This window comes from Entamoeba histolytica, genomic scaffold, assembly GCF_000208925.1.
Source record: "Entamoeba histolytica HM-1:IMSS scf_1104750518903 genomic scaffold, whole genome shotgun sequence".
NCBI lineage: Eukaryota > Evosea > Mastigamoebida > Endamoebidae > Entamoeba > Entamoeba histolytica.
The window spans coordinates 13,919-38,875 of NW_001915015.1; the positions used below are offsets into that span (position 1 = coordinate 13,919).

Genomic DNA, 24,957 nt, shown 5'->3' on the forward strand with positions numbered 1-24,957 from the left:
GCTGATAAGAATGTTACATACAATGCATTGGATGCTAATTTGATATTAAATGAATTAAGAATTGAATACTTGGACCAAATGAGACCATGTGATGTAGATATTGAAGTGTATCAAAAGAAATGGATGGAATATGAATGGGAAAATAAAATTCCTGTTGACACTGAATGTACTGATTTAAAAGAATATGCAGACTTATTATGTTCAATTGCTAAATTACAATGTATCACACCAGCAATCATGTTTTGTGATAGCATTGGATTTTTATCTGCTAACTTCTACGCAAAGAATTTGTTTGATGAAGATGCATTAATCAACTTATCTGCAGAGAAAATAGGAAATAAAATCAGTGGATGGGTTAGAATCAGAAGTAAAACTCAATCATTAGCAATTAACTTAGGAGACCGCATTGTTGCTAACCAAAAAAGGGTTAGTCCAAAATAAATTGACATTTTCTTATTCTTTATTCAACAGAATTACGTCTTGTTATTATTTTGTTTTTATTTCAATTCTAATTTATAACGGCATTTCACTCATCTTTCTCTTTTCTTATTTATTATCCTCTGTCTTTTCTTTATTGAGGCACCTCTCTTTGTATTTACTTTCTTCTTTGTCTGTACCTTATTATTATTTCACTATTTCTCATTTATTTTTTATATCATCACTTAACCATAATTGTTTCATTATGTAATTTAACCAATTCATCTTGTTCTTCTCAATGTAAATGATTCAAACACTTAATTAACTTAAATAACCAAACTTAATTTTCAACTATTTCATTAAACCATCAAATATACGACACTAGTTTATATTTTACTTACAGCTAATACTATGAATAAAGAAAAAACTTGTTAAAGAGTCATAGTAATACATCTGAAAAATAAGAACAAAAGTACTTATTTCATAACCCAAAGTCTCTTTTGTCGACTCTGACTAGAGTTTAGTATATGTCATTGTCAAATTATTGAAACAACTCTTTTCTTAAAGGATAATAGTTCTATTCTTTCATATACAACCCAAATATCTGAATAATTACAATGACTTTTTGTTATTTAATATGATTTTTGAACAATTATTTGTTCAACTTTATGAAGAAATATAGATGTTTCAAAGTGATAAATTAAATAAAAGAATTGTAAAAGATTATTCAAAGTATCAAAATTAAAAGTAGTAATTTGTTAAATGACTATTAAATCTTCATTCCATAAATACAACTCGTTAAAAAACATTCTTAAAGAATTTTCTTGTTAATAACGTATTTATGTTACAAGAGAATTGGTAATAACTAAAAAATGAATGTTAGTAAACATTCTTGTACTGTTTTGTTATTTTCAAGTAACACCATTTAATACTTAAACCATTTGAAATGATTATTTAGAAAATGATTAATACACTTTGTATATTCTAATAACTATTTTACAGTTAATATCAATTGTTATCATATACAACACAACTTTTATATTCTTGATTTAAATTAGGAAATTAAACTTTCTCTTTTATAATATGTCATAAATATCTGTTTTATTTGGTATTATCAATTCACATTATCAATGTTTTAACACAATCAAAATAATCAAGGAATGTGTTAAGTAATGAAATAATATAATAAAAAAGTTGTAGTATAATAATAATATTATTATTATTTTAGATTCAATAACAAATCTTTCATTTTTATTTAAGATAAGAATAAAACAAATTATTGATATTATATATGCAAAGCACACTTCTGTTTGTTGAGTTATTCAAAGATAAACGATGTTGTAAATGATAAGGAAATGACTATGAATTGACTCTTTGGGATTGAATAACCACATTTTTTCTTTTTTTCATCCTAACTCATAAAACTCCTTTTTAACTCCAACAGCTTGGTTATAAACTTAAGGAAGTAGTTTATTAAAGAATAATAAATAAACCATTTAGACAAATTTATAACCATTATGTATCAGGATTTGGTGTTTTGTTAATTTATTAAATGTTATATATATCAAACAACAAAAAATAAAAAGAAATAAACTGTTTATCCACAGAATTTATTCAATGAGTCATCAAGGGAGATATGAAGAAGCAGGCAATGAGTGTGTTGATGCATGTCCACCACTTGATAAAGGAGAAGAGAAAGAGATGAGTATTTTAGAACCACCTAAAGAAATTAATAGAAAAATGGAGGAAATGATTAAAAAGTTAAAAAGTTCATTACAACTAAAAGTCCAACAAGACATAATAAGAGAAGTAAGAGAAAAGAAGAAGGCAGAAACCCTAACCAACGAAGAACCAATGCTAATTCATAAAGAGGTGCAAATACCAGTAGATCAAGAAACAATAAGTGAACAAAATGAATTGAAATTCATAAAGAAAAACCAATACGATAATACAACTCAACAAATCAATGATATCCATAATGATAATGACATTACATTTAATAAAGGAATTGAAGAGAAAGAAAATGAAATCAGAATGAGTCAATTACAAAGTTATGAAAAAGATGAAATGATTTTAAAAGAACAAAATGATGAAAAAGAAAATGGAGTGGTTAAAAGTAAATTTCTGTTTGTTGGTCCAATATATGGGAATTATATTGTTCATCTATTTGAAAAAATAGAAAGAGTAATAAGTAAGAAAGGAGAATTAAAAGCAGTTATAATATTAGGTCTTATTCATAATGAAGAAATTATCATACCAAAACCTCCATGTCCAATTTATATATTAGCAACACCTTCTACTAATCAGTTAAAACAACCAATTCCAACAAATGTACATATATTAAATGGACTTGGAGATTTAAAGATTGATACATTTACATTAGTTTATAGTAGTATTGATGAAGCAGAAGATGATGTTAGTTATCAAGAAACTAAAGACTTAGCAACAAAATATTATCTTCAGAAGAGTTGTGATTTCTTTATATCAACATATTGGCCATCATATATTCTTAATGAATTAGATAATAACGAAAAACCAGCATTTCATGTTGACTATTCTTATGTTGCTTCAATTATTGCACGTGCATGTTGTCCAAGATATCATCTAACAATTGGCAAAGAATATTATGAAAGAGTTGAGTTTACTAATAAAACAGAACCTCGAATGCAAAACAATAACTTAATTTATCCTACTAAATTTTATTCTTTAAATCCTGAGACAGAAGAAAGAAATTTAAAGTCAATTATATTCTTAAAACTTATTTCAGTAGAAGAAGGTGCGTTACAAAATAATACAAGAATTCTTGGAGTTAATCCTTATTCTGACATTCAACTTACTCAATCTAAATTTAAAGAATTCAAAAAGCCATTATGTCAATCTCATGTAACTATTGTTTCTTCAATACCTACAAATAAACAAGAAAACCATCAACATGTTATAAGTACTTCTGAAATTAATAAAAAGCCATTATATCCTCAAAATTATAAAATTAATAATTGTTGGTTTTGTTTATCAAATTCAAAAAGTGAATTAAAACTTATTATATCTTGTGGATATTATAACTATTTATCATATACTAAAGGTCCATTAATTGATAATCATTTTCAACTTATTCCAATTCATCATATTCAGTCTTATAAAATGATGTCACTTGTTGGTTTATCTGAATTAAATAATTATTATACTTCATTGAGAAACTTTTATCGTGTAGAGAAAAAAGAATTTATTGTGTTTGAAACAGTTGTCATGAATCAAAACTCTCATTGTCATACATTCCTTCAAATCTTTCCATTTGAATTAACTAAGAGTGAAGATCTTATCAAACACATTGTTAGATTCATAACTCCATTAAATGGACAATGTCAACTCATTCAACTCTCAAACCCTATTGCCTTTAATGAAATTCCATCTCAAACAACATACATTTATTTCACTCTCTCTGGAATTGTTAGTTATTATTTCATTCTACAAAACCAAATTAAACCAACAATAGCAAGAGAAATAATGGTAATGTGGTTCAATTTGCCTGACCGGTTGATATGGAAACAATGTCAAGAAGAATACTCAGTAGAAGAAAGAAAAGCAAGGGATTTACGCCATAAGTTCTCAAATTTCGACACAGTAATTTAACTATAACTTATTGATACCTTTACTATAAATTTATCAGATTCAAATAATTCACAAAAAATGAATTTTATAAAAAATGAAAAAATCTTATTTCTATCATTCTTCGATGAACAATCAATTCTCTTCATTTCAATCTGGTCAACAAAATCCTTTTGGAACTCCAAACAATACTACACAACCTCAATTTGGTACAAATTCTTCATTCGCTGGATTTAATACTAACCAAACGTCGGGAACAACTAATCCGTTCAATTCTACTGGAAGTTCAGTCTCAGGAGCAAATAACCCTTTTGCTACTACTCAAAACAATACAACAACTCCTTTCACAACAGGAACAACTAACCCATTTAATACTACTAACAATACTACTAACTCAACAACTAATCCATTTAATACTAATACTACAAGCACCAACAATCCATTTAATACAAATACTACTAATAATCCATTTAGTACTAATAACACTACCAATGGAACAACCAATTTATTTAATCAAACTCCTTCTTCTAATACTATAACACCAGGAAATAATACAACTACTACAACAGGAAGTAATCCATTTGGTAATTTCACTACCACTAATAATACTACCTCCAGTACAACTTCAACAGGAACAACCATCACAACAGGAAGTAATCCATTTGGTAATTTCACTCCCTCAAACTCAGCTCCAACAACAGGAAATAATACAACAGGAACAACTACCACAACAGGAAATAATACAACTTCAACAGGAAGTAATCCATTTGGTAATTTCACTACTTCAAACTCAACTACCACAACAGGAACAACAACTACAACAGGAAATAACACAACTACAGGAACAACCACAACAACAGGAAGTAATCCATTTGGTAATTTCAATACAAATAATACCACTTCTAATGCTAGTACAACTCCAACAACAGGAAGTAACCCATTTGGTAATTTCACTACCTCAAACACAACTCCAACAACAGGAACAACCACAACAACAGGAAGTAATCCATTTGGTAATTTCACAAATACTATTACTTCTAGTGCTACTACACCAAATACAACTGGAACAAACACAAGTAATCCATTTGGTAATTTCACAAGTAGCACTACTAACACTACCACAACAAATGGATCAGGAAATCCATTTGGTACAAATAACTTGTTGAATAGCTCCACAACTGGTATTCAAACAAATGGGAATCAACCAACAACAAATGACATTCAAAGCTCTATACAAAAAGAGGCAGAACTATTGTTTTCTCGAGCAAAGACATTAGGGTTAGATGATTGTATTGAAGAATGGAACAAAGACTTACAAAGTGATGCCAAACGATTCCAAGAAATATCAGAAAAGATTAAGGCACAGAATGAATCTATTATGAAAGCAGAAAAGGAAATTGAAGAGCTTAAAAAATTTGTTCAACAAATGAGTGTTGTGAAAGACCAAATGATTGATGTAGTCACACAAATAGAAAAACAACAAATAGAAACAGAAACACATATCAAAGAGATTCAAAATAAACATCCTGGCTCATCTGGAACAACAAAGAATGTGGTACAAACTGTCATTGATACACTTGATAGTTTAGAAGGAAAATATAAAGAAGTCAAAAAACAAATTACTAATCACAATTATGCAGAAGTAAAAGAAGGAGAAAATAAAGAGTGTGTTCAAATTATTCAATTATTAAATGCTCATAGAAGAGCACTTGATTGGATGGAAAGAAGTACTAATGAACTTAAAGATAATATAGATGACATTGCTCAAGATATTATTCAATAATTTATTTGGTTGTTGACGTAAGTTTTACTTTTTTTCTTTTCATTACACAAAGAAGCCAAAAGAAGAGTTAATTGTTGGTTCTTAAGGAAGATAATAACTTTATTCATTTCCTTTCTTATGAACATAGATAATATTTAGGTGACTTTTCAAACATTTAATAATAAATTAAGAATGAAACGAATAAACGTTGCAAACATAAGTTATGTACAACCTAATAAAAAAACAATCAAATTACCTCTTTTAGTTAACGAATTAATGTATAAATTGAAGGATTAAAGTATAAATTCAGATAGATTTATTTCAAAATATTATAAATATCAAATGAATTAAAATAACAGATATTAGATATAACAATAGTTAAAAAGAAAAAAGATGATATTGGTTCTTTAATTTCAAAGAAACACATTTCAATAATGTTGTATATAAATAAGAATTTAGATAGTTAAAAATACTTTTGTAACATCTTTCTTAAACTTGTTTTTTTGTTTCATAAACCTTCTAGAAAATATAATTAATATAAAACAATGTAATTCTTTTTCATTGAAGCATAAACATAAAGAAAGAGAATTAAAATCATGTTAATTATAAACATTAATGAGAAATGGAGTTAAACTATTAGAATTAGTTATTATTATTTTTTAATGCTCTTTTGGTTGTTTATTAAGAATAAACAATTATAATAAAATTATACTATTAACTAAAAAGAAGAAATTAATAAAAATAGAAATTAATTATTCCTACAAATCTTCTTCTAATTTCTTTTTCTAATCAAACATTATCTTTAAATCATCTGTGATTTAATATATAAAAAGAACATAAATATGTTGAGTATAACATTATGATAATGTATATAATGTTTAATTTAAAGATGAATATTGAAAAATGGTAATAAAAGACAGTAACTTTTAAAAAGAATGAAAAAGGAAGTGATATAAAAATAGAAATTGAAACTCAGAAATAGAAACCTAGATGCAACCAATGAACAGCACTAATTTAAGTAACTCTTTTGTTATGAATAATGAAGATATTCAACATATGGTAATAATTGAGGAGTCAATTAACTCACACTTAAAGAAAGAATTAGAATTAATTAAAGCAAATATTAGTTATCTTGATATTATTCATTTATATTCAAGTTGTCATAAAACACAAGAACCAACAGTGATTGGGTTTCCTTTTACAATTAAATTTAAAGAGTTTCAACAAAATCCCCATTTTTTTAATGCTCCATCTATTCCATATTTACCAACAACAGCAGAAAAACATTTAAAAGTATTAAATATCATTAAAAAACAGAATGATCTTATCAAAGAAATGAAAAGAATGACAGAACAATTATATGAAGACAAAGACATACAAGATGAAAAGAAGCCTAAGAAAAGAATAACACGAAAAGAGAAAAAAGAAATTATTATAAAACAGAATGATGATAGTGGTGATCAATCAAATACTATAGAAGATAAAATGTCATTTAATCAATTTCCTAATAATGATAATATTCTTCAAAAATCTCAAGAAGGGTCAATTCATCATAAAAGTGATAATTTATTAAGTCAAATAGAAGAATATGAAAGTATAGAAAGTAAAAAAGAATATAAAAGTAAAGAAATAGATGGAAGTGAAGAGAATGATAAAACTGAAAAAGAAGAAGGAGAATGGATGGATAAAGAAACTAACAAAAATCCAATTTTACCAGAACAACCTAAAGAAAAAAAACATCAACGTAAAAGAAAATTGAGAAGTGCAGAAGAACGAAAACCTTCAATGAAATTTACTATGTTAGAACAAGAAAAAGAAGATTTAAAAAAGAAAATAGTTAAAGAAAAAAAAAGAGAAGAAACATCACGTAATAATGGAGTTTCTCAGTCTACTTCAATACAACCTCCATTAAGAATGGTACAAAAAAGTAATGAATCTAAAAAATCTTTATTAGAAGACCATTTAAGAATTATAAGTAAAACTATGCATTCTGATAAAAAAGATTCATCAAAAAATAAATCAAAAGATTCCTCTTTAAATACCCAAAAAACTTTAGAAGATAGATTAAAAGAATTACCAAAAAGAATGCCTAATCCAAAACAAGCTTATGGTGATTCTGGACTTATTAGTCAAATTACTAAATTTTGTACAAGTTCTGATACTACATCAAATGCAATTCGAGTTGGTGATCAAACACCAAGAAAATCAATTCCTAAAGCTCCTTTATTAAATTCTTTAAATACTAGTTCAATTGATGATGTTGTATCTCCAAATAAAGGAATTGACTTGGTTCATCCTCTTATAGAACAAAATAATCTTCTCAAAAAACAAGAGGAACATCACTAAATCAACTTCATCTTCTCTTTTACATTCTTTTCACTTCTGTTGTCTGTTCATTTTGTTAATTAAACAATTTATTATCTTTTTTTTCTTTTTTAATAATTTATAAAAAATAATAATATTATTATTATATTTCTATATTTCTTAAAAAATCTCAACAAAAATTATTCACCTGGATAAAATGATAAATAATTACATATTAAACAGGTTCAAATTCTATTAAGAAAAATTAAAAAAAAAAACAAAAAAGAATAACGAAAAAAAATAAAAAAGGTTCACGAAAAAGCCATTTTGAGTTTTCTTTTTTTTTTAAATTAACTTCATGAAAAGTTCAAGTAAAACAAACAGATACTACTGAATAATATAATAGAATAATAACTAAAATAAAAATCCCATATTTATTGATATATAATATATAATATTTGATTATTATTTAATGAACTTGTAATAATATTGTTTTGTTATGAAATTATAATCATAGAGGAAAAAATATATTCGTTTGAAGAATGACATTTTTTCTAAACACAAAAAACATGATGTAGTCCATTTGACGCGGAAAAAAAAAGAAAATTCTCAAAATATGAAACCCCCAAATACATGGTTGTCTTCATCTCATTAAAATTAAAACTACATTTCTTAGTTATGACTAACTCTAATCTCTCACCTGAAGAAATTAGACTTCTATTCATTAAAAAAGAAAGAGACATGATTATAATGGGATTTAACTATCTTGATATTCTTGCTATTTACCACCCAAGGTATTATAATAATGGGTTTCTTCCTACTTGTCTTGATTTATTCTTCCAATCTCATCCAAAAATGCCAAATGTTCCTTTAAGTGCTGATTTATTTATCTCTTCTAAACAACCAATCCATAATAATGATAATGATTTGCCATCCATTATTCCAAATACTACTATTCCTTCTGGAAATACTGAAAACGTTATTAACAAAACTACTCACAAAAATAAGGAGTCTATTATTAGAAACAGTGAAAATCAGGTACCAATTAATACTAATAATGCCCTTTCTTCTAGTCCCCAAAACGATGACCAGATGGTTGTAGATGATGATGAGACATTAGAAGAAGACAACGAAGACGTTCGTGCATTGAGACAATTACTTGCACTAGAAAAGAAACAACAAGAAAAGAAAACGAAAAAGCCAAAAAGAACTATTTCTTCTTCTGAAAAATCTAAGAAAACACTTTCTAAACAAAAAAGAGTTAGTGACTCAGAAGAAGTGTTATTTATACCTGATTCGTATGTCCCTCAATCTAAAATACACACTAGAAGTTCTACAAGACATAAAGCTTCTCAGAACATTTAATTAGCCTCAACACAAGAACCTTAATAAAAAAAAATCTAACTGTTTATTTAAATGAATCATTTTTTTAATCTTAGCTTTTTGTTTGTTCTTTCTGTTATTGCAACCGAGTATAACTAAAATAATTTTTTTTTCCTTCATTGAAAAAATTAAAATCAAGATAGAACAAACATAAAAATACTTTTTAGATTTTCTTTCATTTTTTCATCAATTACTTTATATGAATTTCTTGTTTTTCATATTTAATTTTTTATTATAAATAATTAAATGTTATGTAAAACAAACAATTAAAAAAGAAATAACGCTAACCTGAAATTGAAAAAGTAATGAATAAAATAGTAAAAAATTATTAATAAAGTTATTAGCAAAGTTTGCTTAAAAAGAAGAAAAAACAAAAAATACCAAAAAATCCATTCAAAAGATGAGCAAAAACATTGTCTTATCATTTATTTTCATTATTTGCTGTATTGGACTTGAAGATTGGGTTGAACCTACTGGATTAAGTGGTAAAGAAAAAATTAGAAAAGCAACAGAATGGGCTGTGAAAAAAGTAAATTTAATTAAGGAAGAACAAGAGAAACATCCAGAACAAGTCTATATTCGTGGAGGTATATTTAGTACATCATTGTCATTGTATCCTAAATTAAAAATGTTAGTTATTACATCTAATAAGGCGTATCCAATTAAATATAGTGACAAAAGTCAAGCACCAAAATTAAAATTAAATTATATTGACAAGGATGGACAAGAAAAAACTAAAGAATTTACTTATCATGTTAATACAGAAAAGTCTGGTGAACGTTTAAAAGATGTTGGATGGGAAAATTATTTCTTTCCATTGCCTGATTATGTTGCTTCATATTCATTCCTTATTGAGCCAACACAAGAAACAACAAATAGTTTTGTTGCATTTTTGTCATACCCAATAAGTGGATATGCTATGAAAATGCCGTTGTTTGGAAGTACTTTTAAATCAGTACAAATAGAATCAACCAGTTCTATTGGAAATTCTAATGTTTATATATTTACAAATAACCATTATGTTGACTTTGATATCTCTCAGTGTCAGTCATTTATTGATTCTGGATTAGAACAGACATATGAAACTTCAATGGAGCGTTGGGAATCAATATTAGAATCTACAAATTGGGGATTTGGACAAGAAATGTCATTATTAGAGACTTTTACTTTTAATGGATTTTTCTGTTTCCCATTTGTTGATTATTCATTTTTATCAGATACAACAAAGGTATCAGGGAATTGGAGATATTGTCCGAAGTATAAGGAAGAAGAAGGGTTTGATGCTGATCCATGTTGTAATCCAAAAGCAGCAGGAAAATGTAATACTTTTCAAGAACGTCCATCAATTTATATTGGAAAAGAATCAGTTTGTGAATGGAACTACACCACTTTTACAGATATTAAATTAACTAACAGAGAAAAAATTCAGTTACAAGTTAGAAGTTATGGTATGCAAGAAGTTACACAAATCGTTCATAATTTCCATTTTGAAACTTTACCAAGTATATTTTGGAGTTTATTGAATTCTGGTAATAACAAACGATTGTTATGTCGTTCATTAATTTATAACCCTGAACCATATTATTCAAAACATAACACATGTCCTATTAATATCCAAACATATGATGGATTTAAACCATTAACTGGTGATCATTGTTATACTCCAACTCTTAATCAAATGGATCTCTTCACTGATGTATGTGAAAATTATTATGATGAATCAACACAAACCATGGCAGAAATACCTGATTCTTATATTAAAACAATTGTTTCATATATGGATGTAAAGAAAAGTACAGTGTTACATTACGATAGTGCTCATCCAACGTATTGTTATTCATATGATGGTAAAGTGTTTGAATCAGAGTCAGACAATAATGACTGTAGTGGTTATGTCTGTGATGTATATGGAAAAGGAAAAGTATTTAAAACTTTAGAAGCAGCAAAGAAGGAGTGTCCTCAGTTAGCAAGTAAATGTTGTATTAATAACCAAGGATGTGCCCTTTATAAAGGGTCAAGTGTAGATGCAAAATATAAGATTGTAGGTGATTCTTATAATCGATTCATTGATGTTTGGAATATGACACCAGAACAATGTACTGCCAATGTAGGAGGTTATTTAGGTAATGTAGATGCAACTAAAGATGCTTCTGCACTTGAATGTTTAGAACAAGTTGTTGGATGCACTGATTATGTTTATGCAAAATTTGATAGTTGTGATGAAGCATCATTATTATCTAACTTCTTTTCATACCATGAAAGAGATTTACCAACTTCAAAAACTTATCGGTTGAGAAGAGTAACTGCGGAAGAAGACAAGGATTCAGCTGGAGTAACTGTTGAGTATCGTGGTGTTAGAGATGAGTATGACACAATATATTCAAACTCATATTTAAAGAGTGTATTACCAACAATAAAAAAAGAGACACAAGTGTTCTTTAAATATTTTAATAGAGAAATTTCATCATTTGTTACTAATTGTTTATTTGCTGGTTCAGAATCATATCAGTTAGCTATTACTGGTGTATATCCATTGACTATTAAGACATTAAATAGAGATAAGTCAACTGATTATCAAACATTAACTTTAAATCCTATGGGTTCAAAAGAGGATTTAACAATTTATGAGTTTGATAGATGTTATGCGTGTGGGTCAACTGTTATTATTGGAGTTTCTGATGGTTCATTGGATATCAAAGCAGTTCAATCACCACTAGCCAATTGGTGGGATAATACAAAGGATAGAGCAAAAGATAACTTAGGTTTTGAAATGCCAATATTTTATAATGATTCTATAGGTGGAAGAGATACTAATTTTATTATTGGTTATATTGTTGGAGATGGATTAATGTTCCAGTCATTAAAACATAATTCAAAAGAAGATGTTTATATTGGAATTAGTGAATTTTCAAGTGTTGATTTTACTAATACTTCATATTTCAAAATTAATGATTTCTTAAGGGTTAGAAATTTAACCCAGGTTCATTTTGATGGTAAGACTGATAACTATTTCATGGAGCCACTGTATCTCAATTGTTTGTTGACACACTCTGATGAAAATAATTTGGTTTTTGATTTTACAAATACGTATACATTCTGTAAATTTAGTGCTGAACAATTAGCCTCTTTAGGACCAGATGACGCTATTTTCCCTATATATCGTTTACCAAAAGACCAGATTAAAAAGGAATATCCAACAGAAAAAGAAACATCAAAAATTATTGCTATTGTTGTTCCAAGTGTTCTTGGTGTATTAATTATTATTATTGCCATAATTGCTATTGTTGTTGGAATTATTAAATATAGAACATATAAAGGACGACAGATGTTAAAAGAATATGATGAAAATGAATTATCTTCACTTGGTGGTCCTCTAATTCAGTATGACTAAAACATCTTCAATTTAAATTATAGACTTACAGTTTAGTATTTATTTGTTTAAAGGAATATAAAAATAGAATGATTTTCTTACTATCAAACTCTTAAATAAACATATTATTTTTCATATTTGCTAAGAGGTAGTTTACTTTCATTAACACCTTTATTTATGGCAATAACTCTCTTTCATTTTCATTTAAACGTTACAAAACAACTTGAGTGAGTATTAACTAATAAATTAACAAATTCATTAAATCCTCTCATTTGTAATTATTTTTTTCTGTTATTAACCTCTTTACTCAAAACTATTCTTAACTAATAAATATATTATTAAACATTTTGTTTTAACAATCTCATTGTCTAGAAAGAGATGATAGTATCATATCATTAATCTACTCACTTGTTAGAAAGAGATATCCACTATTAATTTAAAACGAGTAAACTGTTCAATGACCATTCAATGGAATTTAGTTTTAATATTAAATTAAATATTGCCCTCTCTGAAACAACAAATATGGATATTTCTTTAGCTAATCAAAAGTATATTCATTATATTATAAAGCACACTTTTAACAAAGACATTCGTATAATATCAGTAAGAATAAAAAATAAATTACAGTATGGTTGTTATACTGAGATTTTAAAAACATTAATTCTTTATCATATTCTATCAAGAGAAGGTTCTTCTAATATTTTTACACAAATCGCAGATTTAAACACACGCCCAATAAAGAAAATTAAAGATATCACAGACTTTGATACATCAAAATATTCATATTGGGTTTTTCATTATTTATTACCCCTTCAAAAGTCATTGTTATTTCATCGAAAATATCCTTTCTTTACTGGAAAATTTAGTCTTCCAAATGGAATAACTCTTCCTTCGTTACAACAAAATACTTATTCTATCTCAGTTATTCTTGAAAACCTTGTTAATATTTTCCATTCTTATAAATCTGTTATTTTAGATTTCTTCAGTAAAAAAACATCGAATATGATATTACATCAAATGGTGTTATTATGTATTAAAGATATATTTGCTATTTATTCTTTAATAATAGAGTTAGCTAATTACCATGCACTTTTATCTCATATTCCCTTTGAACCATCATCATATCAAATGAGTGGGATGAAATCAAGTCTTGATTTAATCACTTCTTGCTCTTCTCAAAATCATAGGTTAGCTTCTCTCATTCATTTGAATGCTATTGACCCAATTCCAATAAATCCAATCACAAACAAATCATTTGTTAAGCGTTATAATCTTGAGAACATAATTTCTAATGACCAACCAATAGCTGAACCCCCATTAGATACATCAAATGATACAGTAGGTTGTTTAATTTTAGAATAATTGAAAATGTCTAAAAAAAAACAAGATGTTTTTTTATTTTTGAACTTATTAAAAATTCAATTATTAATCATCCATGAGATTGGAATGTTGTGTGTTGTTTGATTGTCGAATGAATACATAAAGGATATATCCAATAGCAATGATAACTGGAATGACTATAATACTATAAATCCATTTCATTGATTTCTTTTGTTTTTTCCAATGTTCAGGAATTGCAAATGTTTCCCTTCCTCTAATATTTAATCCATCAGACAAACATTTGGTATTCTTCCTATTAATAAATAACCATTGTTTATTACACTCAATCGAACTTTTTAAATTTGTTCTCTTAGTTCCACTAACTAATTCAATATTAGTATTAATTAATTCTATTCCACCTTTGGCAAAAGCAACATATTGTTGAGACTTTCTTTGTGTATTGAATTCTACTAGATTCGTTGTTCTTAATTCAATATTAACACCATCAAAAATAACTTTAGTAAATGTAAGAGCATGTTCATTAATAAGATTCAAATAGATGTTAGAGTCAATGATTTTACTGAATAAGTTTGTCTTAAAAACACCTTGTGGATGAATTTCAAATTCACAATTATTTATTTCAAGATATTCTTCAGGGTTGTATGAATAAAAACTGCCCCCATTCTCAATAATCACTTTAGCATTAGAAAATAAATTTCCTATTATTTCTAATGAACCAGTAGATGTAATAGCAAAGAAACCATTTTTAATTCCATCAACGTTTAATATACCAAGAGATAATAAAGAAGTTACTCTAACTAATGAAGAAGTTCTTAAAGACAATTCTAAAATATTAGTATGAGATGAAATAGTTAATTTTTCAACTTCAACTTTATTGATTGTTGTAAGTTCTCCTTCATTTTGAACTTCAGAATTAACAATAACCAATGAACGTGCATGAACTTGTCCAATAGACTGAACATTATTAGTATTTAATTCAATAATGTCATCTTCAAATATAAAATTTAGTGCTGAAGGACTGACACTTTTACAATGATCTGGTAAATTCACTAAAAGTCCCATATTATATTTTCCATTTGGTTGTTTTGGAATTTTACAATTAAGATAAGAGGTTGGTTCCTGTACGTTTTCTATACAAAAGAATGCACTAACTTTATTTAAGTCAATAACCACATTACTATTTTCATTTACAGTAATCAAATTTTGTCCCATACTACTTACTAACTGAAAACATGCATCTATTCCATCATTGTCAACACCAAGTACTGAAACAAAATCATCAAAGAAGAATTTGCTTTGACTTTCATCAATAAAGATTGGATAATTTTGTGAAATAATCGATAATTCTTCAACAATTATTTCAATTGGTGTTTTCGTATAAATGTGACCATCCGTCAAACTTAATTCAACTCCATTAAAAATGCTCTTAAATAGACTTTTATTTGAACCAGCATAATATAATGAATTTTCAATAGACATTTTTGTATTTTTAAATTCTGAATATCCTTCTATATAAACTGACTTTAGTTCAAGCGTTGAGTCTTCAGACATTAAACTTTGGACATGTGTGTTTACTAATTTAAGTGAAGCCTGTGACTCTACAATAACATTTTCTAATGAAATGTCTTGAATAGAAATCTTTCCTGATTTAATAATTAAATTACTGCATTTAATGGTATTTCTTCCAAAATCTAATGAGTTATCATTATTAATATCAATTATTAAACTAGTTAATTTTTTTGAATTCCATTCTTCTTTCCATAAAGCAGACTTCAATAAAAGTATTGTTGGAATAACAGAATCTCCATCTTGTTTTTCTTCAAATGGACATCTTTCAATATTAAATTGATTATCTTTAAATATACAAGTTATTGGTTGACAAGCAACGTCTGTTGTTTCTTGTGAAACATAAAATACTTCATATCGAGCACATTCAATTTTAAGTTTTCCTGTTAACTTAGTTCCTGTGACATCTTGAACAACAAGAGAATCAATAAACTTTTCTGCGATAATATTTTCTGAATGAATTAAAGGAATACTAGAGATAAGCCCTTTATTCATTTTAATAATAAATTTACCAATTTGAAAGTCATCTGTTGAAGGAACTAATAAATGAAAATTAGCTGTTTCAAGAGTAATAGAATTGATTTTAATTTTTTCTGGTAATAATACCTCTGACCTTCCACTAACATTTATATCATTAATACTTCCTTGTTCCATAACTAAATTTCCATCAATATCTAATTGATTTATATTTCCATTATATTTAATGTTTGCTTCTGATGTTATGATTATATTAGGGTTTCCATTACTTGATTTAATTATTGTATTTACCCCAAATGTTATTTTATTTTCATTTGTTGCATTAAGTTTTTCAATAATAAGTTGATTATCTGATAATTTTCCATCATTATTAAAAATGACATCACTAGTAACTTTAATCTCTGTAATAATATTATTTTGTGTTTCAAAAGTGTTTTTTGAATTGACAATTAATTTATTAACACTTTCTAAAAGTATATTTCCATTAATTTCTTCATTTATAATAAAAATACACTCAGGACTATTAGCAACAAAGTTTCCATCATTATTTTTACACTCACCAACAAACATGTTTGTAGTTGATACAGTACATGTACATTCATTAGAATAAGAATATTGAATAATTCCTAACAAGACTAAGAAAATGACTTTCATCTCAAGAAATGCTTTTATTTGTTTTTTAGTTTTATTTTATTTATTTTTTAATGATTTTTTTTTTAGAAATTCTTTTTAAAAAAACTGTTTCAACCAATGAGTCATGACTATAACAAATGGTAAACATTATTCAACACTTTCACTCTATTCTTTGATACTATAACAAAAAAAGTAGAAATTATATTCAACATTGGCATGTTTATAAGATGGTGTTTTTATATAAGTTGTTCATGAAATATTTAAATTAGTTAATTAAAGTAATTACATTTATTTATAAACAAAAGACTTTAAAATTCTAAGACATTTAATTATTATCTCTTCTTTTTATTTGAAAATTAGATTGGTTTATTTTTTTTTGTTCAGACTGTAGCACTTCTTTATTAACAAAGTAAATATATACTGAATAAAACAAGATTTAGTCTAACAAATCTCATAAAATTATTTACTAGAATATTTCTATTTTATTGTTTTTATTTCAGTAAATTCAGGACGAGTTTAATTAAAAAACTGAATTGTTAAATACTTTTATGTTGAACTAAAAAATAAGAACTTAAAAATATAAAGTGCTTAGTTAATGAACAATACTCAAATAGAATTTATTTTTAATCTCCTTGATAAAGACAAATCGGGATACCTTTCTCCTGATGAATTTTGCGAAGGGCTCATTGAGTTTTACCATATTACTGATGATAAAAAAGAGTCATATAGAGAAATATTTAATGATATCTTTCTTTTAGCTGATGGGAAGGGGTTATTTAATTCAAAAGACAACAAAATTACATTAAGAGAATTTAAAAATATTTGTAGTTTACTTCCAACTGAAACTAAAAAAACTGATGTCATTATTGGAACTGTTGCTTTCAGATTGGTTGATAGTAATAATAGTGGAAAAGTTAATAAGAAAGAGTTAACTGCTTTCTTAAAAAAAACTGGAGTTCATCTTAAAAAAGGAGAAATTGATGCATTAATGGATTCTATAGATGAAGATGGTGATGGTAAAATTTCATTTCAAGAGTTTATGCTTCTCTATGACTTGAATTGACTTTAATTTTTTAAATTATATTCTTTCACCATTAAATTCTATATAATATAATATTTTTTATTATAATTATTTAATAATTTAATAATTAAGTCTTAATATCTTTCATTTCAAAGATATTTTAGAAATGATCTTTATTGAAACTATATTGAGATCAAAAGAATTATCAAATTTGTTACTTATTTTAATAAACTGAAGTGTATTTTTATTTAAATAAAGTTAATTTTTCTAGATTTTTGTTTTGGAATTATTCTATAAATAATTTCAACTTTTTTAAATAATATTTAGAATTTTTCATGAAGTGAATATATCATTTATATTTAGTGAGTTTATTAATAAAATGGAATTAAAACAATAATTCTGTCAATTCTTTTTCTGAGAAATAGAAGAAGAAAAATATATGATAATGAATTACAGTAAGTCTTAGAATAATAAGCTTGATTATTATACTATGTTCTGTTTCTTATATCAAAAAGTTAATTTCATTGATTTAAAAATTGCTCATTTGTTAATTACCTCTTTCTATAAAAGAGTCATACAAATTACCCAATTTGGTAATAAGAGATGTTAAGTAGAATAAACTTAACTGTTATTTTTTATAAAAATTAAATAAATCGGAACTACATTAGATTCTACTTATTCAAAATGAATATTTAATAAAAAAATAATATTTAAAGATGTTTTAAAATAACCAAAAACATTAAACTATATCATAGAATAAATAAATAATTAACAACAAGTATGTTATTGAATTCTTTATACATTTTTCAATTAGTATATATGAACCGATAGTTGAAAAAAAGAATTACCTTAAAAATAACTAATAAGTTAAATAAATATATATGAAAACTTCTTTAATGATATGAAAATAAACTCTTAAAAGTTAGATACAATAATTTATAATAGTAAATATATAAAATACAAATATAAAGAATAAGAAGACATTCATTCAAAATATATTTAAAATTTATTGTCTTAAAGTTATTTTAAAAATGAGAATAACTTTATATCTTTTCTCAATGCCAATATTCCAAAATAAAAGAAAATATTAAAAATATTTCATAGCTAAACTAGTACTTTTTAAGTCCATTAAAATTTACAGACTTTGTTATTGTATTAAAAGAATTTTATTAATTCTCTGAAAAGATAGTCTTCTATTAATATTTCTTCTTCAAAGAATTGTAAAACAACGCTGTTTCTTGATAAAATAATTAAAGAATTTCTACAACCCATAATTAAGAAATTAATTTTTAAAGCCATTAAAAGCTTCGATTATTAACCTCTTTTTGTAAGTTGTTTCATGGTGTTTTTCTTTTATTTTATAAGTTGTTCTGAAAAAAATCTTGCTTCAAAAGAATTATTATGTTTTATAAAGCATTCAAATAACTGAAAAATTAGAAAAAAGTAAAATTGAAGTGAAAAGGCAGGAAGAACTTTTGATTGAAAAAGGCAGAAACAAAACTCTAAAATCAAATACATTTATCAATCAATAATGGCTACATCTAAAATTAGTCCTGAACAATTCGAAGCAATGAAGAAGAAAATTGATGAAGAAGAACAAGAGTTCTTTAAAGAACTTGCTGAAAAAGGTGATTGGAACCCTTGTAAATCAAAAGATAATGCCAAATTATGGTACAAAGATGATCGTGCAACTGGAATTAAGAAAATGAAAATTAATGCTTTAATTCCTGCTAGAATGCAATGTGTTATTGATGCATTATTAGTTCCAGAAAACAGAGTTTCTTGGGAAGTATTAGTTGATGGAATGAAACAAATTGAAGACTTTGGAGATGGTTACACAATGCACCACATTACAACTAAAACTGTTGGTTTAGTTGTTGGAAGAAGAGACTTTGTTCACTTCAGAAGAATCAGAGGTCCAGAAGGAATTGATAAAAAGAAAGAAAATCAAGTTGATGCACGTGTTGTTATTGATATTTCCGCAGAACATCCAGACTATCCTGCTAATAGTAAAGAATTCACTCGTGCTACAACATTATTTTGTGCAACTATTTTCAGAGAATTTAAGAATCCAGATGGAAAATATTATACTAGTTATGATACTATCACACAATCTAATATTAATGGATATGTTCCATCTTGGTTAGTTAATACTGCAACTTCATCTTCTACCCTTGATTGGTATAACTCACTTGAGAAATGTGCTATGAAATTGTCGAAGGAACAAGAAAAAAAAGAAGGAGATAAAAAATAAATTTTAATCTATTTTTTCAAGTCTCTTTAGTCTTTTTTTTTAATATTTAAAAAAATAAAAGAAAAGAGAAAAAACTTATAAGAAATCATTATAAAGATTTAATCATTGATATTGTGTTAATGAAACCTGAACAACACAAACAAATCACTATAGAAGCAATAAATAATTATGGTGTTGTAAACTTAAACTTGGTTGACCCTTCATACCCGAAAACATCAGGAAATTTTGAGACACACTCATCTCTAAGTAAACTAGGAGAAACAGAAACCAACAAAGGCGTTGAGACTCAAGACTCACTTCCAATTCTTAGATATGTTAACATCCCATTATCAGATAAAACACTTGAATTGTCAACCATTCCAATTAGAAGTCAATCAAGAAAACCTGATAATCATCAAGAAGATGAAAAGGCACCAAAAAAAACTCATTCAAATCAAAAGAAAAATGAGTTACAACATGATTTTCGATCAAAAATAATTTCAAAAAGTATAAACCTTCAGAACCCTGAAAAGAGGTTTAATTCCAAAAAAACAATTTCAAAAGAACAATTAAGTGATATTAGTGATTTATCTACAATTCCTAAACAATCTGAAAGTTTATTCACAGAACCATTTTTAATTCATCCACATTCAGAAATTAAATTAAATCATGAATGCTCAAAAAAGAATGAAATAACTCTTAGTTGTTGTGATATTGGTACTACAGTTACTCATTTTACTGATATGTCACCAGTAATACAACCAACAGCTATTAAAGAAATGACATTAATTTCAGAATATATGGATGATTTATCTAAACTAATGGGAAAACATTATTTTCAAGTTATATTTGATGGTATTTCTTATTATGAAGGGATATCTTCAATTCAACATGCATTCCAAAACAAAGATATTTCAATTATTTTTGAAACAGATGAAGGTGTTTTTGGGGTAAATCATCATATAGAAACAGGAGAAAAATGGAATAGAGATTTTGATTTATCTATTTTCTGTTTAAGAAGTAAAAAATTACAAACACCTTCACTTTTTCGGTGCTATAGATACTCTTCAAGTAGACTAATTAGTCATAGTTATGAAGTGTTAGGATTTTGTACATATAATATTGACACATCAATTATGACAATTAACAATAAATTCCATGTTCATTTTATTGATTTTACAGGAAAAGGACCATATGTATTTGCATCAGACTTAAATAAAATCAAAGTTAACAGTTTTTCTGTAATTCAGTGGATTTGAAATAAACTCTCAAATTAAAAATCAATTATCTTCAATAAAATCAAAAATATACGTCATTAGAAAGTTACCCAGAAACCTCAAAGAACTATAAATATATTAACCAAAAACCAAACTAAAATATACACTGAGTTATATACTCGAAAATTATGAGCGATGAGGGGAATTTTTTTGTATTCGATCACTAAAAATAGAAATATTAAAAATAATTCACATTATTTTAAATATTTATTGAGTCTTTTCGAAGGTTGTTGAAAAGAAGAGAATTGAAAAATATAGGGTTACTGCTATAATTTTAATTTCAGTAACTAAAACAGCTAAATAAAAACAAACGAAAAAAACCTTGCAATAATCAAACTCTAAACCAAAAATCAAAAAAAATTCCACTTGAAAAGTAGATTAAAAACCCTTTAAGATTTAAACAAAACTGCAAACTTAATTTATTAATTACTTTATTTCTTGTAATGGAAATCTTTGCTAATCAAAAAATTCAGTGGAAAGAAAATAAGTTTGTTAGAAGAACTGTTGTTGTTCGTGCTACTTTAGCTCAAATGACTTGTGCTAATGGAATTGTTGCTAACATTCCATCACAAGGTTCTTTTCTTGTTTTAAGATGGGGTGAGTGTAAAAGGCATAAAAAAAATTGTACAACTAGAAGAGTCAATGTCTTTCAAGTATTAGCCTTTGGACAACCTCAATGGGTCTGTCAGTCTCTGATCGAAAACGCTCAACGCCTTGATCGTGTGATTTATGCAAGTGCAACAATTGGACTTTATAATATTAGATATTCTCTTGATTTCATTCCTCCAACTCGTAAAGTTAATCTTCAGTGTATTGTCCCTGCAAAATCAACACCTGAAATCTCTAAAGTTTGTAATTCTCCATCTTTACCTTCGTTAACTACCCTCACCAATGTCATTCCACAACTTTCTTTCTCTGTTCTTCCTCCAGTCAAAAAAGATAAAGAAGAGATAGAAAGAAGAGTAGTATTACCGAGAATTGATGATTTGTATATGTGAAGATAAGTGAAGAGAACAAAAAGAAGAAAAGAGAGAATGATTAAATATAAAAAGAAGAATAAACTGAATGATAAAAATGATGAATAAGGAAAGAAGAAGGAAAAGATAAGAAATAGAGAAAAGACAAAGAAGAGAAAAAGATAAATTTAAAGAGTTTAAGAGAGAAGTATAATAGAAGAAGACATAAAAACAGAAAGCAAAAGAGAAGAAATAAACAGAAAGAGTTAGTTTCAAAAGAATTTAAATAAAAAGACAGATAAGAATCAAATTTAATATTTCAGAATAATTTGTAATTAATTAATTATTTTTGATAATTAAATACAAAGAAATATTTTATTTCAATGATAATAAATTTCAATTATTTCAAATCTAATTAAATTTTGAGTGTTTAACAAATGATAAAATGAATCAATACATTTGATATATTTAATTTATATTTTTTCTTCTTTTTTATTTGATTTTCATGACATATTTCTATTATTCATTCTTTATTTAAATATTACATTATAATTGTTTTATATTCATTTCTTTATTTTATTCTTATTCTTATTCTTTTATGTTTTATGTTTTATGTTTTATGTTTTGTTCTAAATATCATTTACATTTATTTTATTTATTATATGGTTATTTAATCAATAATCTAATCATTATTTCATTTTATAAATTGTTTTGACATTTATATCATGTATTTCTACTATTTTTTCTTATTTCACTCATTTCATAAATATCAATATTAATGGAATGTAAATTAATTGAATTAAATACATTTCATTTTATTCGTCAGAAATTATAGATATTTGATAAATAAATGTAGTGAATGTACGTTCATTGATCAAAGTATAATATTTATTCATTTTATTAAACAAACATTTTGAATTTAAACAACAAAATGTTCATTTTGTATAAATTAATGAAATTTTAATTGTGGATTAATCTTCTTCAATTTTCTAATATGATATTTTCTATCATTTCTTCTTTCTATTTCCTCATTTATCATCTTTTATTTTAATCAATATTTCACTCTCTTTTAGATATTATGATGAAATTGTATTTTTATTTGATATTTCAATTTTAGAATTTTAGAATTTTAGATTTTCATATAATATTTCAACATAAATCATGTTTTTATAAATGATATATTGTAAATAAATGAATGAAATAGAAATAACATAATGATATTCAAATACAAAATGAATAATTAATAAATAAATACAAAATGTATGAAATTTGATAAATGGAAAATGAAATTCAAATAAGTAAAAACAAAAATGAAGTAATTAATAAAATGTTCAAATGAAATATGATACAACAAATACTTTATCTTAAAATTTACATTAATTTATATTTATATAATAGAATGATAATATATTCAATAAATCTATTTCATAATTTCAATGATATATTCAATAATTTTCATATATAAATTCAACAAATTCACTATTTTGAATATATTCAGATAATTTCATTTATAAATATTTCCATTGATTTTGAAAGATAAATAATTTCAACCATTCGATATGAACAGAAATATTTTATAAATCGATGAATAACAAAATCAAAATTGAAATAATAATATGACAAGAGTTTGATATACTTCTATAGTTTATCATTTCTATCTTCTTTAAATATTTTTATTTCAACAATATAATATTTAATTATTTAAATATTTTTCATCTTTCTTATACTTTAATTTATTTATAAATATTCAATGATATATTCAACAACTGATAATATGAATATAAAGAATAAAATGATTGAGTTCAATATATTAACCATACTTGAATTTCACACAGTATAATTATTAAGTATTTCATTTCCATCATATCATAATATATTATAAATTTTATTATACACTTATACACTTCATTTCATTTCAATAATTTTTGTTTAACACCAACATATATTTCACAAATTATTTCACAAATTATTTCAATAGAGGGTACGAAAATTAGCAAAGAAAAAATGCATCTAAATAATTTACAAAAAAGAAAAAAGATGCAAAAAAATTTGCATCCATAGAATATTCCACTTTATTATATTTTGCTCCTAACAAATAAAAATAAAAAATATGATAAATACAGAATATGTAAATATTTATGTTTATATTTTATAATCATTTGTATTCATTTTGTATGAAATAATAATGAAATAGATGATTTGATGAATCGTATTTAATTATTTTTATTATTCATATTCTTTTATTTATATGTTATTTATCTATCGTATTTTTATATATTTATTTCTCTGTTTATATTATTTATATCTTTGTATTCTTCTTATTATCTATATATTATTATATTATTCTTATTTTATGTTTTTATGTTTATATTCTTTAGATTTTCTTCTTGTTATTCTTTTATATTTAAATGTATTTTATTATTTGAATATTCATCTTTATCATTTTTATATTCTTATCATTTTTATATTCTTATCATTTATATCTATTTTCATTTTATATTTATTCTCTTTTGTTTTATATTAATATTAAATTTATCTTTTATACTTTGATTTTATTATTATATCATTTATTATCATTTCTCCTTTTATTTATCATTTATTCTTATTATTC

At 25.3% G+C, this 24,957-nt stretch overlaps 12 protein-coding genes across 12 annotated transcripts; 11 read left to right on the plus strand and 1 right to left on the minus strand.

Moving 5' to 3' along the window:
- Positions 1 to 78: 78 nt before the first annotated feature.
- EHI_173390 (coatomer subunit beta, putative) lies at positions 79 to 441 on the plus strand (the record flags this gene model as incomplete). Its single annotated transcript, XM_001913879.1, has 1 exon — positions 79 to 441. One exon carries the CDS (start codon positions 79 to 81, stop codon positions 439 to 441), a length of 363 nt encoding a protein of 120 aa, XP_001913914.1.
- Positions 442 to 2,034: 1,593 nt separating this feature from the next.
- On the plus strand, positions 2,035 to 4,047 carry EHI_173400 (uncharacterized protein; the record flags this gene model as incomplete). The annotated part of the gene is made up of 1 exon (XM_649422.1): positions 2,035 to 4,047. The coding sequence occupies one exon, from the start codon at positions 2,035 to 2,037 to the stop codon at positions 4,045 to 4,047; it is 2,013 nt and encodes a 670-aa protein (XP_654514.1).
- Positions 4,048 to 4,150: 103 nt separating this feature from the next.
- Positions 4,151 to 5,806, plus strand: EHI_173410 (mucin-2 precursor, putative; the record flags this gene model as incomplete). The annotated part of the gene is made up of 1 exon (XM_649423.2): positions 4,151 to 5,806. The coding sequence occupies one exon, from the start codon at positions 4,151 to 4,153 to the stop codon at positions 5,804 to 5,806; it is 1,656 nt and encodes a 551-aa protein (XP_654515.2).
- Positions 5,807 to 6,775: 969 nt separating this feature from the next.
- EHI_173420 (uncharacterized protein) lies at positions 6,776 to 8,131 on the plus strand (the record flags this gene model as incomplete). Its single annotated transcript, XM_649424.1, has 1 exon — positions 6,776 to 8,131. One exon carries the CDS (start codon positions 6,776 to 6,778, stop codon positions 8,129 to 8,131), a length of 1,356 nt encoding a protein of 451 aa, XP_654516.1.
- A 708-nt stretch (positions 8,132 to 8,839) lies between these two features.
- Positions 8,840 to 9,454, plus strand: EHI_173430 (uncharacterized protein; the record flags this gene model as incomplete). The annotated part of the gene is made up of 1 exon (XM_644042.2): positions 8,840 to 9,454. The coding sequence occupies one exon, from the start codon at positions 8,840 to 8,842 to the stop codon at positions 9,452 to 9,454; it is 615 nt and encodes a 204-aa protein (XP_649134.2).
- A 418-nt stretch (positions 9,455 to 9,872) lies between these two features.
- Positions 9,873 to 12,863, plus strand: EHI_173440 (uncharacterized protein; the record flags this gene model as incomplete). The annotated part of the gene is made up of 1 exon (XM_644043.1): positions 9,873 to 12,863. One exon carries the CDS (start codon positions 9,873 to 9,875, stop codon positions 12,861 to 12,863), a length of 2,991 nt encoding a protein of 996 aa, XP_649135.1.
- A 447-nt stretch (positions 12,864 to 13,310) lies between these two features.
- EHI_173450 (uncharacterized protein) lies at positions 13,311 to 14,204 on the plus strand (the record flags this gene model as incomplete). The annotated part of the gene is made up of 1 exon (XM_644044.1): positions 13,311 to 14,204. One exon carries the CDS (start codon positions 13,311 to 13,313, stop codon positions 14,202 to 14,204), a length of 894 nt encoding a protein of 297 aa, XP_649136.1.
- Positions 14,205 to 14,267: 63 nt separating this feature from the next.
- EHI_173460 (uncharacterized protein) lies at positions 14,268 to 16,880 on the minus strand (the record flags this gene model as incomplete). The annotated part of the gene is made up of 1 exon (XM_644045.1): positions 14,268 to 16,880. One exon carries the CDS (start codon positions 16,878 to 16,880, stop codon positions 14,268 to 14,270), a length of 2,613 nt encoding a protein of 870 aa, XP_649137.1.
- A 574-nt stretch (positions 16,881 to 17,454) lies between these two features.
- On the plus strand, positions 17,455 to 17,922 carry EHI_173470 (EF-hand calcium-binding domain containing protein; the record flags this gene model as incomplete). Its single annotated transcript, XM_644046.1, has 1 exon — positions 17,455 to 17,922. One exon carries the CDS (start codon positions 17,455 to 17,457, stop codon positions 17,920 to 17,922), a length of 468 nt encoding a protein of 155 aa, XP_649138.1.
- Positions 17,923 to 19,404: 1,482 nt separating this feature from the next.
- EHI_173480 (uncharacterized protein) lies at positions 19,405 to 20,160 on the plus strand. The gene has a single exon (XM_644047.2). The coding sequence runs from the start codon at positions 19,412 to 19,414 to the stop codon at positions 20,132 to 20,134; it is 723 nt and encodes a 240-aa protein (XP_649139.1). The 5' UTR covers positions 19,405 to 19,411; the 3' UTR covers positions 20,135 to 20,160.
- Positions 20,161 to 20,253: 93 nt separating this feature from the next.
- EHI_173490 (uncharacterized protein) lies at positions 20,254 to 21,372 on the plus strand (the record flags this gene model as incomplete). The annotated part of the gene is made up of 1 exon (XM_644048.1): positions 20,254 to 21,372. The coding sequence occupies one exon, from the start codon at positions 20,254 to 20,256 to the stop codon at positions 21,370 to 21,372; it is 1,119 nt and encodes a 372-aa protein (XP_649140.1).
- A 461-nt stretch (positions 21,373 to 21,833) lies between these two features.
- EHI_173500 (uncharacterized protein) lies at positions 21,834 to 22,388 on the plus strand (the record flags this gene model as incomplete). The annotated part of the gene is made up of 1 exon (XM_644049.1): positions 21,834 to 22,388. One exon carries the CDS (start codon positions 21,834 to 21,836, stop codon positions 22,386 to 22,388), a length of 555 nt encoding a protein of 184 aa, XP_649141.1.
- Between the last annotated feature and the right edge of the window lie 2,569 nt (positions 22,389 to 24,957).